We start from the raw sequence: 13,953 nt of genomic DNA, 5'->3' as shown, positions 1-13,953 counted from the left end.
ATAAACTGCTTATGTTAAATATTCTTTATGCCATAATTTATCTAATGAATCCCAACTGGCTGAAATTTTTATCTTTTTTCAATTTGTCCAATAATAAAAAATGTTGCAATGACAGTTTCTTACCCTCCCCCTGTGATCTTAATGTTAAATTAACAGACGATAGAAGTATTGACTATAGACTAAAACTGCTTTATGAGAGAGCACAGATTCCTTTTAAATCTCTAGCTTGAGGGGCCCCTGGCTGGCTCAGTCAGTAGAGCACTCGACTCTTAATCTCGGGGGTTGTGGGTTCGGGTACAGGTTGGATGTGGAGATTACTTAAAAAAAAAAAAATGTCTAGTTTGAGACTTACTATGAGGATGAGGAATGAGATGATGAACCCTAGTATGTGTCTCATCCTTTTCATTTTACATGTGTTTTCAGAAATGGTTCACCAAACCACCAGCCAGAGCCACCCCCTCCAGTCACAGATGTAAGTCTAAAGTTAAATGTAAGTGACTTGCAGTATCTACTAATACTTTGATGACTGTGCGGTTCCACAGAAATGCCCAGCTTTTAAGGAGTACTTTTTATTCATTCATTAAATAGGTATTTATTGAATTTTGACTCTGAATTTTGACAATGCTAGGGAACTGAGATGTGAACAAGTTAATGCAGGAACGCTTGCATTTAAAGAGCTTACAGTCTAGTAAGGAAGACAGGTATGGGATTCCGTGGGCATCTTGCTTGGCTAGAGACAGAAGGCTGATGAGGTATAAACAACTTCCAGGCAAACTAGGCGACCCGTCTGAGTGTGAGTGTGTTTGGCTCTGTGTTACCTAATGATGTAAGAGCTAAATCTATTGAGTTACCAAAAAAACAAAAACAAAAAAAACCTGCTTGCTTTCTTTTCCTTTCAGAACCTCTTGCCAACAACCACACCTCAGGAAGCTCAGCAGTGGTTGCATCGAAATCGTTTTTCTACGTTCACAAGGCTTTTTACAAACTTCTCAGGTTAAATTGATTTGTCCTTTTGTTTTCCCCAGCACAAGATATTCCTTTACATTCTAGGGCTTCCTGGCATCCACGTAAGGGTGTGTTGTGTGCGTGCATGTGCGGGGGTATGTGTGTGTGTGGGGGGGGTCTTCGTGCTTTTTTCTGATGAAGTGAATTTCATAGAACCCTTCAGACTTTCTCAGCAGATGCATCTGTGCTGCGAAATACTTAAGAAAGACTTCTTCGTTTAAACTCACTTCAGTTTAAAAATATTTATTCCATACAGTGCTTTTAAAACTGTATACTCCATACACTTTTATCAAGGGCATTTGTAGATCGTCTGAAATTTCCCCTTTGATATCACCATATTGTATTTTATTTGCATATTCCACTTATTTAGCACCTTCTGTATACCAGGTATGGTAGGGATACACACATGGATAAGGCATACTTTCTGATCATTCATCATCTAGTATCAAAAAAACCCCAAGTCAAAATAAAACCCTGAAAAAAAAATAGTTGTAATGTAGTAGATAAGTGGTACAAAGCAGGGGAAGGGAGTAGTTTCTGGAGTTAGGGAACATGTGTAATGTGTGAGGTAAATCTTGGGAGATGTTGAGGACTCTGCTGGTCGGACAGTGGAAGGATATTTCAGGTAGGAGGAGCAACTTGCTCATTAGACTTCATCAGTGTGATGAAAGCATAGGGTAAAGTGGACCAGTTCATTGGGTGGCAGTTGAGGTGGGAGAGGAAACAGAGGCCAGGTCATGGAGAGGCTTATGTACCATGCAGAAGATTAGGGGCTAGAACATAACAGAGTCCATTTTAATGGTCATTAACAAAGACAGTCTTTGCCTTTTTCACCCATTTTCTTATATTTATTCCAGGGGCAGATTTATTGAAACTAACTAGAGATGATGTGATCCAAATCTGTGGCCCTGCAGATGGAATCAGACTTTTTAATGCATTAAAAGGCCGGTATGTAATTAGTGTTAAAATATCCGTGAGGTTGGATTTCAAATGGATTTGGATTCAGGGACTCTTCACAGTACTCTTTGCACAGCTACCTGCGTCTTGTCAAAACATTCTTTGCGAATGCCAGCTCTGTACCAAATAAGCAAAGATGAAAATATCCTTTCCTACAGTTGATTCAAGGAATGCCCCATGATACCCCATTTTTCCTTTCCAGGTAGTTTTTTCATTCGATAAATATTCATTATCCCTATCGTGAGCCACGTACTATTGTAGGCTCTAGGGATATGTTGGTGAGCAAAACACACAAGGTACCCATTATCATGAGTTCACTTTCTAACAGGGAGAGAGAGAAAAATATAAACAGTATTTTGGATAGTGATAAGTGCTTTGAGGGAAAAGCAAACAAATAAACAAAAACAAGGTTATCACCTGTAGAGCACCCAGAATCTGGTCAGGAAAGACCTCTCTGAAGTGGGGGCACTTAAACTGAATTAGGGGAAGGACGGAAGCTGTGGAATCAGAGGAGGGAAGAACACTCTAGGCAGGAGGAACAACAGGTGCGAAGGCTCGAAGTCTTTTAACTGAAGAAGACGTCATTCTTGGATAGGAAATACTTACGTGTCTGCTTACGGATTTTAATACAGAGTCATTTGTAGTCCCTACACGGAATTTAGAATTTCAAACAGGTAGTGGTATGAATGGAAAAAACATACAGATTAGTGCCACAGAACCAAATCGGTGACTAAATAATGAAACAGATCGTGAAGTATTTTGTTTGGGTACCTCACAAGAACTGTGGAATCAGCTTGGCTCTAATCTTGGAAAATTTTAAAGAGAGAGGAAAAGTTCAGAGGTTGAGGACTTGGAGGAAAAGGAATGGATCTTTTATTTTTTAACATATTACTTAAAGAGCACTTAAACATAGGAAGGAATGAGATGATCGGATCAAGGGGTAATTGAATGCTGTTGTCTAAGAAGTAAGAACAGAAAGGAGGCTTAGGCTACTTAGGAGAAGGTAATGAGGGAAGTGAGATTCTCCAGTTCATTAGCGTGGTGCTTCCAAGGAGAAGGTATATGTTGACCTGGACCCATGAAACAGTGGCTCACACATGTTGAATATTTCTAAACTTTACCTCAAAGGTCATAAATTCAAATGACTACAGAGGCCAGATGTAAATGAGTGACAGTGGGTGTACTGAAGAATGCATGAATCACGCAAGGAGAACAGCTGATTGTTTCCTTTAAGTGTCAGGGTCTCAGATTGCCAGATCCGGTTTTTTAAGAAAAGCCAAATGTCCCGACACACGATGTGGGAACGAATTCATTTAAAATGCACGCGCACGCGCATGCAGACACACGCACATCCCGGTGGGGAGCTAACAAAACAGCAGATGAGCTCCTTTGGCCCGCGGGCTGCCAGTTCTCGGCCCCACTGTATAGCGTTAACATAGATACACAAGCTCTCCCTTAAAATGTGCTTCCCGTGAAAACCGTAAGACTAACAGCCTTGTTTTCCTCCTTAGGATGGTGCGCCCAAGGCTAACCATTTATGTTTGTCAGGAATCCCTGCAGTTGAGGGAGCAGCAGCAGCAGCAGCAGCAGCAGAAGCGTGAGGATGGAGACTCAAATGGGACTTTCTTCGGTAGGTGGTTCTGGACAGGCGAGGACGCCCACGAAGAAAGGGAGGGAGGTGCCTTATGAGCATGTGTGATGGGAATTCCTCAAACAGCAGATGCAGCATTTGCTAGAAGTAATGGTCATCGGTAACGTGTATCGAGTTTCCTCGTATATACCAGGCACTATTCTCGGCCCTTCTACATGCCTTGATTTTTACAACCAGTGTCTCCTCTTTGCGGTAGATTTACTGTCACTGCTAACATTCGGGTGAGGAAAATGAGGCTTAGAGATGTTAAGTAACTCACTCCCGTCACACAGCCAGCCAGTGGCGGAGCCAAGATTTGAACTCAGGCAGTCTGACTCTGAGCCCTTCAGGAAAGCGGGCGTTCCGAGTGAGCAGATTACCTTTAACAGCAGAGAGACCTGTATTGACTGCCATCGCTCTCTCCCTTTTGCAGTGTACCACGCCATCTATCTAGAAGAACTGACCGCTGTTGAACTGACTGAAAAAATCGCTCAGCTTTTCAGCATTTCCCCTCGCCAGATCAGCCAGATCTACAAGCAGGGGCCGACAGGAATCCATGTGCTCATTAGTGATGAGGTAGAGTTTCAGTAGAGCTGAGTCACCAGATGACAGGTTGTCAGGGCATGTGACAGGAGCAAGAGCAATTCTACTGGGGCACAGCGCTCTGTTTTCTAGTCCAGGGCTTTGCAAAATCTTGTGCTTGCTTACTTTCTAAAATAATTTCTAAATACCATGTATCCCCTTGCACATTTTTAGGTTGACTTGAAACTTTCTGCTTTAAGTTTAAATAGTTGCAGAATATGTCATTCCTGGGCATATTATATAAACTTTAAAAATGAAATGGTTGCATCACTATTCTAACTATATTCCATGTGACCTAAATAGAAGTGATTTAATACCAGCACCATCATCTTAAAAAACACATGAATATACTTTTCTTTATCAGAGTTTCATATCATTTCTTGATTGCCTTGAATTCCTATTTCCACTCACTTCCCCCATAGAATCTTATCTTATCATAACCTATTTTTATGCTCAAGCATCCTTTACTAATTATCCTACCATATTTCTTTGAAACAAATCTGTTTCAACAAAAGAATGTTTCAATAAAAATTTAAAAATTATTTCTTCTGAATAAAATTATCACCATAATCATACAATTAACATAAATGTATTATGTTTGAATAAGAATTTATTATTATTATTTTTTAATGTTTATTTCTGAGAGAGAGAGCATGAGCCGGGGAGAGACAGAGAGAGGGAGACACAGAATCCAAAGCAGGCTCCAGGCTCTGAACTGTCAGCACAGAGCCCGATGCAGGGCTCAAACCCATGAACTGCGAGATCATGACCTGAGCCGAAGTCGGACGCTTAACTGATGGAGCCACCCAGGCATCCCTTGATAAGAAATTATTAACCACTAAGAAATATGTATTAGATAAAAATTTGAAACAAGAAAAAAATGTAGAAGTATCTCTGTCAATGAGATGGGTGGGATTGTCTGATTCCCCACCCCCACCCACATTAATTCATGTTTTGTTGAAAACTGTCTACTGATTTATAGCATGAAATAGAGTTCACCATCACTTCCATTCTGTTTTATTCTGTAGATATAAGTGCTATGGAATCTGATTCACACAGATTGTCAGACAGGAATGGAAGGAGTTTTTTTATAACAGCATCACTGGATTTTTTTTTTTTTTTAACTACTGAGTTAGGTGCCAAAAATTATATAGTGATGTTACAAAGAATTATTTTGAATCGCCTGTCATTTGACAGTTTGTGATTACGTCAGTCTTCAGTTCTGGCGAAAGGAAAGAATTAGAAACCACGTGACTCCCATAAGAGTTTGTTACCCCATTATTAAAGTTCACATTAACAGTCACACTTTGGCATCCTGGAGATTTTGTACCCTGGGGCAATAATACATCTTGGTAGGATTCCAGGAGGGTGAAAGTTATGCCTTTATTTTGAAAAATGGGAGAAGGGAGTTTGAGAAGGGAAAGTGGGTAGAGAAAGCTGAAGAGGTGCTCAGGCGGTTTTGGGAAAGAGTACCTGTAGAAGATAAGGACCAGGAAGTCAGTGCTCCCAAATGGGCCTGTCAGGGTCTGTGTACCCCTTGGAACGTCTTGGGGTTAACCCAGGAAAACGCATACTATAATTTTAAGATCACTGTTTTAAACTGCTTAGCTTTTAAAATGTAAGAACTAAATGGGAGAAAGCAAAACAAAGAATTATTTTCCCTTAAATCTAACCTAATAAAAAGCCATATGGTCTAAATAAATGCAGCAAACCCAAGTTTTTAATAATTAGCAAATTTTCTTGCTTTCCTCAGATGATACAGAACTTTCAGGAGGAAGCCTGTTTTATTCTGGACACAATGAAAGGTAATAAAATAGTAAGCAGCTACCTCTCTCTAAGGAGTTTAAGAGCTTTGTTCATGGTTTACTCCTTTGAGGAGAGAGGGAAGGTATCGACCACCATATCTGAAGTAGAAAAAGCGATGTCCTTAGAGATTGGCAAGAAGCCAGTTCATACAAAAGGAACCATCGCTAAGAGTGTGAGTGACGACTCTGCCCTTCTCTTCCACCTTCCATGGACAAATGAGATTGAGGCATGCTGTTTTCATAATGCATATTTATTGTAAATAGTTTGTGATAATTAACGAGTGTGCTGCCCTTTGTCCTGCTGTTTTTTTTTTCTCCCTTCTCAAAAGAGCCTTAGTGTATCTTTTTTTCTCCTGCTGTGTTTTAAAGGTGACTAAAGATTCTTCTCTCTCTCTCTCTCTTTTTTTTTACAGCAGAAACCAATGATAGCTATCATATCATACTGAAGTAGGTGCGGGGCATTCCATCCTCAGTGGCTGCTGCTTCCTTCACCTCTTGGAAGCTTCCCCCCTGAAGGGAGTCACTCGCTAATGGAGATTTGAAGGTCTGCAGGAGCCTGACCCATCTGACTGTGTGTGGGGGAGTCCAGGCCGTGGAGGCAGAACCCCAGCCATCTGTCGGCCCAAGCTCTTGTGGCACACACAGATTATTGCCCAACACCCATTTCTGCAGCTGTTTCTTAGTTAAAATTTATGGACTCTGTTGTTGTTGAATATCATTAGAAACTCCACACCATTTAGGGTGTCTGTAGGGCATAATGATGATGAGAGTTGTGTGATGTTTCATGGAAAGATGTTAAATTTTGTGATACGGAGCCATGTAATTTTTTTCTAATATAAAAGTGAACATCTATATTCCTAAGACTGGATCCTCAGTCTCTTTGCATCATACATGCTGGCTTTTGCCACAGTTGGCCCCTGAAAACCTCACCGACGAGGGGAAGTACAAAGATAGAATCGAACTTTTCTTTTGGTTGCTCTGTACTGCCAAGACTAATAGTTTTAGCTAACATTTACTGAGCATTTACTTGTGCCTGTTAGTGTGATAAAATCTTTAAGTGGATTACTTTGTTTAAATCCTCTCTGATAGACCTACCTGAAGTAGATAATAATGATCCCTAATTGAAGCTGAGGAAGTGGAGCCAGTAGAGGGGCTAAAGAGCTTGCTGAGTGACGGGCAGCTCGCCGGGAGTGTCGCCGAAATCCAAACCCAGGCAACCCGGCTCCTTTTAACCGCCAGCCATTCCTGCCACCCTTGCCATACCCTGTGTTTGCCGCTGTTTCTGACCGTGGCTCTTCTGCTGGATAGGACATAACACCGATTGAGAACTGAGGAAATCAACCACTGAAGGGGACAAACCACACCTAAATAATGCTGAACAAATCAAGACCTACAAAAAATGAGAACACAGGTGCTTTTTAAGCATCATCACTTATCAGATTCACAGACATTGAGATGGTGAAAAGGAGGGGTAATCTGTAACTCCCCAAATTCACTGTTCTTGAATGAGCTTCTCAAACTATTTATTAATGAGTTTGGCTAACCCCTGCTTTCTGTTTTCCCCTCTCTGCATCTTTTCTTGGTAGAGAAAGTTCTTTTATTCCTGTAGTGTTCTTTTATAGAAACTTTATAAGAAATTCATTCCGATCCCATCCCATATATTTTTGTTCTTCTTAAAGCGTGTGAGCGTGTGTGTGTGTGTGTGTGTGTGCGCGCGCACGCGCGTGTGTGCTGTGCATGTGTGTGCATACATGTGTGAGGCTGTGGGTCTTAATTTTTTCACATGTAGAGTTTTATCCCTTTACACATTATGTTGAGATGAAAAAAGATAATGTTCAAAGATTCTGTAATGGATTTGGATCTGTGCGTGTGTGTGTTTTTAAAGCATTTGATAAAGTTTAAATGTTTTTATACACAGAATTTTGTTCATTAAAATCAACCTGCAATATGGTCTGATTTCTTTTGGTTTTAAACAAATTGAAAGCTTTGAAACTGGAAAATGAGGTCAAGTGACTTTTTAAAACTGGCCTGTGCAACAACTTGACATTGGACCAAAATATTTTTTTAGTGGAATTACCAGATGTCCCTGTTTCAGGGGGACATTTCTGGTTGTGTTATGTTCCTGGGACTGTTCTTTGTTTCAGAGAAGTCCATTCCCTCCTCAGCAGGCTGCTAGTATTTTTGGTTTTTGGTTGTTTTCTGTTCTTTTTGAGAGAGAGAGAGAGAGAGAGAGAGTGTGTGTGTGTGTGTGTGTATGTGTGTGTGTGAGAGAGAGTGAGTGGGAGAGGGGCAGAGAGAGGAAGAGAGAATCCCAAGCAGGATCCACACTGTCAGCACAGAGCCCAACGTGGGACTCGAACCCATGAACCCTGAGATCATGACCTGAGCTGAAAGGAATCAAGAGTCAGATGCTCAACTGACTGAGCCACCCAGGCACCCCGTTTGGTGGTGGTGGTGGTTTTTATTCTGTCTGAATATTAGGCTGGAGACTTGGACTAGATGACCTTGAAAGGTCCCTTCTAAATCTGTGAATCTTCTTTACTGCAAATGATATATAGGATTCTTTTAATGTATTTACTACAAATTACAGTTACTGATTTACTTAGCGTTAGAGTTTTTTAGAGTAGTCTTCATATTTATTATAGAAATGAAATTTTTTTTAAGAAATGGGTTTATATAGGTTTGCAATCAGAGATCCTTGAATTAACCAGAAAATTGCTTAGGCTTTCTTTAGCTCCAAAAAGTATTTATAGTGCCAATACTATATCATTGGTAAGACATGGTATAGTGCTAGGATGTTGTGATTATTCAACTTGCTTTTATGAATCACATCTGTTTACTATTGATCCTTTCAATTAAATGAAAAATCTAAACTAGCTTTTATTATGAAAATAATACACAAAATGATAAATTCAAACAATAAAGAGGCATATAATTTTTTCTGCTTACCTCCTGGTCCCACTCTAAGGAGGTAATCCTTACAAAAAGTACTCCCCAGTCCTCCCTCCCTTTCTCCCTCTCATTCTCTCTCCCCCACTCCCCACACAAATACACACATGGGCTCATGTTACACTAATGGTATGCAATTTGCTTTTTGTATTGAACATATCTTGAACATCTTTCTATCATTAGAATTTATAATTCTGCATCGTTCTGTTTTAAAAATAGCCATTCCCTATGGATGTTGTTTAGGTTAAGTCCATTTGAACATGCATCTTCGTAAGTTTTCTGCATGTACCTCTATGATATATTCCCAGAAGTAAAATTTACTGGATTTTATCTTTTGAATAATGTGACAGTTAATACATGAACTGCAGTAGATGGTTTAATGTTTTTATTCAAGTGAGGGTATTTGAGGAGAATGGTTAGATTTTAGGCCCTCCTGAGAAGTGGAGTAGCATCCTATTTGATTTAGCATTGTGTGAACTGTTCCCTTGAAGTGTAATAGGTTCTGTCTACAAGGATCAGCTGTATAAAGACTTGATAGTTAACAGGGAGTTGTTGGGTGATAAAAGGCGGGGGGCAGGGGGAGCCATTGCCCTTCTCCAAGGATTAAGGACTAGTCACTACATAAATACAGCTACTAAATAAGATTGCCCAATATTATGGCCTAATAAGAACGTTTACATAAATTATTTATTCAGGAAGCTATTTAAATGGGGAGGGGAAATGGAGATGGTCCTAATATCTGGAAAGAGATTACACTACAACCAACACAAGACAACCAGAGTCAGAGACGTGAGAAAGTGAGGTCCACACAAGGGGGCAGACATTCTGATGCCTGGACATCAGGCACAGGTAGGCACTGGGTATGTTGTGGAAGGTAGAGCGTGATCTCACCACTGGGTCGAATGAGCATGGGGAAGCTTGGTGAGTAAAGAAGGCTTGGCAAAATAGAACTAGTCATTTCTTGTATTTTCCTGTTTTAATATACTTGTTTAATGTTTGTTTATTTTGAGAGAGATCGCACATGAGCAGGGGACGGGCAGAGAGAGGGAGTGAGAATCCCAAGCAGGCTCTGCGCTGTCAGCTCAGAGCACAATGTGGGGCTTGATCTCATGAACCGTGAGATCTTGCAGACACTTAACCGTACAGAGCAACCCCGTTGTTTTGAATTTATGCCTAATGGAGGAGTGTTCTGAAAACCGTTTGTATCCCCAAATATTTATTCTCAGCGGGTCTTTTGTGTAGTGTTGCTGCAGAGATTTGGGCCATCTTGTAAACTACTGTGAAGTGAATGAAGGTTTGGCATTGGGTTTTGAAAGTAATACAAATTTGGGGTGCACATATTTGAACTCAAGACTGAGCTTACCCCTCTTCACTGTAGCTTTTTTTTCTTTTGTCCATTACCTAACAATTTCAGATAGCATGATTAGAGAGCTGAAGTTGACCTGTTGTATTATCTTACTGAATTGTTCGACTTCCTTGGTCATGGGTGGTTCCTCTACAGGAATTTGATCTGTTGTGTGGCCTCTATTGGTCTGTTATGAGAACTCCAATCTCAACAGAAATGGCACAAATGCCCCACCTAGCTGCATCATTTGTATACTAATTCACACAGTACCTTCCATCATTCTTCTATTTCTCCTAAAAATGATCTCTTTTCTCAGTTGCACTCTTCCTAAAGCTAGAATATTTATTTTTAGTTTGTGATTCAATTTGTTTTGTCATACAAGCTCCAAGGCTTAAATGGGGAAGAATTTACTACCACTGCAAAATGGAATGAACTGGAGAAAAAATGCCCTATGTGACATAAGATTAATGCCATAAGCGTCTGTTTTTTTTTCTGTACCGTTAATATTTTATTTCTTTTATTGCTTCATTTAATGACCTTGTATTTTACTTTGACCTTAAACATCTGTCTATTTCCACTTCTTCCTCTTTTTCTTCATCTTTCCTTTTCACTTCTAGATCTCCTCTGTGTTGTTCCTTATGTACAGGGGTCTACTGAACAAATTGCACCTAAGTCTAGCATTTACATTCTCAAAATCAGAGGTTTAAAGTTCTATCGGAATTAAATTTTTCAGTTGGATTAATGTGAACTAGAAGGAAGCTTGCTATTTAATTTCTTTTAACGTTTATTTATTTTTGAGAGATACAGAGTGCAAGCAGGAGAGGGGCAGAGAGAGAGGGAGACCCAGAATCCGAAGCAGGCTCCAGGCTCCACTCTGTCAACACAGAGTCTGACGCAGGGCTCGAACTCACGAACCATGAGATCATGACCTGAGCCGAAGTTGGACGGAAACCTGCTATTTAAAAAATACTGTTGTATTTATATTATTGCACTGTTTTGTACTGTAGGGGTCTTGAAGGGCATGAGTTATAACCAGTTATCTCTCATGGAATCTATATTTTCATATATTTGCGTTAAATGAGGTAAACATTCCTCATTTTAATCGCTACAGATTCCTGTTTTCTTCGTGAATTCTGATGTCTGATTTTTCATTTATGTTTCCCTACACATCTTTATAACTTTGCTCAGGCTTTCATTCACTTCCTTTAGGTTTGTTAAGCTTGCCCTCTCTAAACTCACTCCTGCACTCTACCCCAATTGTTTGCTTTTTTAATTTTTTTTTTTCCAACGTTTATTTATTTTTGGGACAGAGAGAGACAGAGCATGAACGGGGGAGGGGCAGAGAGAGGGAGACACAGAATCGGAAACAGGCTCCAGGCTCTGAGCCATCAGCCCAGAGCCTGACGCGGGGCTCGAACTCCCGGACCGCGAGATCGTGACCTGGCTGAAGTCGGACGCTTAACCGACTGCGCCACCCAGGCGCCCCTGTTTGCTTTTTTAAAGAGGATGTGTGTTGTGCACGTATACAGATCATTTTGTGTGTGTCCATTTTGAAATCTTCCTGAATCATACAGCTTTTTTGTTGTTTTATTGTTTTATTTTTTGATTTTTTTTAACGTTTTTATTTATTTTTGAGACAGAGAGAGACAGCATGAACAGGGTAGGGTTAGCGGGAGGGAGACACAGAATCTGAAACAGGCTCCAGGCTCTGAGCTGTCAGCACAGAGCCCGACGCGGGGCTCGAACTCATGGACCACAAGATCATGACCTGAGCCGAAGTTGGCCGCTTAACCGACTAAGCCACCCAGGCGCCCCGTTGTTTTATTGTTTTAAATTGCCATGGCACTTTCCCCCAGATTTGTGCATACTGATCTCTTTTTGTTATTATACTGATTACTTAGTATTTACTTACTGTACTGAACTCTTTCTACAATTAGTCACAAAGAGGTACCTGCCTTTCTAGATCTGGATTATAATTAAATGTAAATTAGTAAAGTAATGTTAACTTTAGGGCTAAATCTACAGGTTAACTCTTTTTCTCTAAGAAGCTTAGCACTTAGTATCCTCAGACCTATTAATTTTCAACCCACCTGGAGAATGTATTTTTCTTTTGGTGGTAAAGAATAGTTGATACAATGTATACTTTGGTGTCAGATAAGGCTGTTCAAATCTTAGGTCTTGCTTTTCCTGGATGTGACCTTGAACAAAATACTCTCTTAAAACCTCCACCTTCTCATCTTAAAAAGGATATAATACTTAATTCATAGGATTGTTGGGAGATTAAAAAAGGATAAGGAGTATAAAAGTTTTAGTTTGTATCTAGTACACATTTCCAATTTCTCAATAAACTTAGGATACTACTGATTACAAGATCACCTCTACATGTAGACATAACGGGCAAGACAGATAGGTAAACACTGCCCAGGACGGCCAATCTGACCTTTGGTTTTTATCTGCAGCTGTTATTGCTGATTGTATATCTTCCTGTTTTGCCTTGACCTTTTTGCCCCCCCAAACGAACCACCCATTTGTGATTTGTGCCTTCTGAGCTGGTTCATACGTATGTTGCAGTGTGGTTTGGAACAAAGCAGTAATGCTTAGAATTAGACATTGAATGCTATTAGCATTTCTTTTCACTTTTCTTTGTAGTTTCTATTCTGCATTTGAGCTTCCTGGTCACCATTTGCCCTCCATAGGCCCTGCTTAGGTGGGAGCAACAATTGCAATTCTGGGTGAACTGGCACCATTGTAGCAACTTCTCTAGCGATTCTATCGAGACAATGAAATGTGATAAGTAAGTGACTCTATGATAACTTATCATAGAGTTGTGATGTTTGTAACAGGTTCAGATGATCTTCTGACTGACATAGAGCTTATTGCCAAGTTGAATTCTGTTATCTTTTCAAAGGCTGTGCTAACTTTGGCTTGGCTGACTCCTGATTTGGTATCATAAATCTACAAATCATGGGCATTGAGGCTGATGGTACCCTGATGAATTTCCATGATTCAAACTGTGGATGTTTAGGCACATGAGACACTTTTTTAGCCTATCCAACATGGCCTTATGGCTGTTATTTTGTAACTTTGCATTCACTGGCTCTACAGAGTGGTCTGGGGCTTTCTCCTGTTACCTGTGTGTCCAGGAAAGACAGAATCATGAACATGTACATAGCACTGACTGCATTGTAAACATTTATACTATATTAACTATTTAATCTCCACAAAACCCTCTAAGATACATACTGTTCGCCCCATTTTGCAGATACAGAAGCTAAGGCAAGAAAAGTTACTGTACCTTGCCAAGGGTCATACCACTACTGAGTGGAGGAGTTGGGCTTGTATCTAGGCAGCCTGGCTCTAGATCACATGTTATACCTAAATTTCAGCAGATAGGGAGCCGGTCAGTGCATGGTACACTACAGACTGCTTTTTTGTGATCTGCCCTTTCATCTTGCACTGTTGTTTCCTAGCCTCATGGAGCCTCTGATGTCACCAAGGTGAGAGGACTGGAATTTTTGGCATTTTGTCCAAACCAGCCAACTTCTCAGTTCTAAGACTGAGATGGCTTGGTAACCATCTGGCTCCATAGTTCTTGGTTGCAGTGAAGACTGCACTAGGCTATGGAACCAGTCTCACCTGAGTTTAAATCCTGCCATAAATATCCAATAAATATGCAGTAA

At 40.3% G+C, this 13,953-nt stretch overlaps 1 protein-coding gene across 4 annotated transcripts in view; it reads left to right on the top strand.

Moving 5' to 3' along the window:
* Positions 1-6,840, top strand: part of TFCP2 (transcription factor CP2) — a 46,238-nt gene extending 39,398 nt beyond the window's left edge. The window contains exons 9-15 of one of the 4 annotated variants that reach the window (XM_047065746.1): positions 424-472; positions 900-993; positions 1,863-1,953; positions 3,474-3,592; positions 4,026-4,168; positions 5,928-5,979; positions 6,396-6,840. In XM_047065746.1, coding sequence (XP_046921702.1) covers positions 424-472; positions 900-993; positions 1,863-1,953; positions 3,474-3,592; positions 4,026-4,168; positions 5,928-5,979; positions 6,396-6,430 — 583 coding nt within the window. In that variant the 3' untranslated portion in view covers positions 6,431-6,840. Of the gene's footprint in view, positions 1-423; positions 491-899; positions 994-1,862; positions 1,954-3,473; positions 3,593-4,025; positions 4,169-5,927; positions 5,980-6,392 lie in introns of all 4 variants that reach the window. The other 3 variants (XM_047065745.1, XM_047065744.1, XM_047065742.1) reach the window with 3 other exon arrangements.
* Positions 6,841-13,953: the final 7,113 nt, after the last annotated feature.

Source organism: Lynx rufus, unplaced genomic scaffold (genome assembly GCF_022079265.1).
Source record: "Lynx rufus isolate CCGP_SWC_20201006 ecotype Redwood Valley unplaced genomic scaffold, mLynRuf1.p SCAF_7, whole genome shotgun sequence".
Classification (NCBI taxonomy): domain Eukaryota; kingdom Metazoa; phylum Chordata; class Mammalia; order Carnivora; family Felidae; genus Lynx; species Lynx rufus.
Note: the sequence above shows the minus strand (reverse complement) of the source record. Positions and strands in the feature narration are given on the sequence as shown.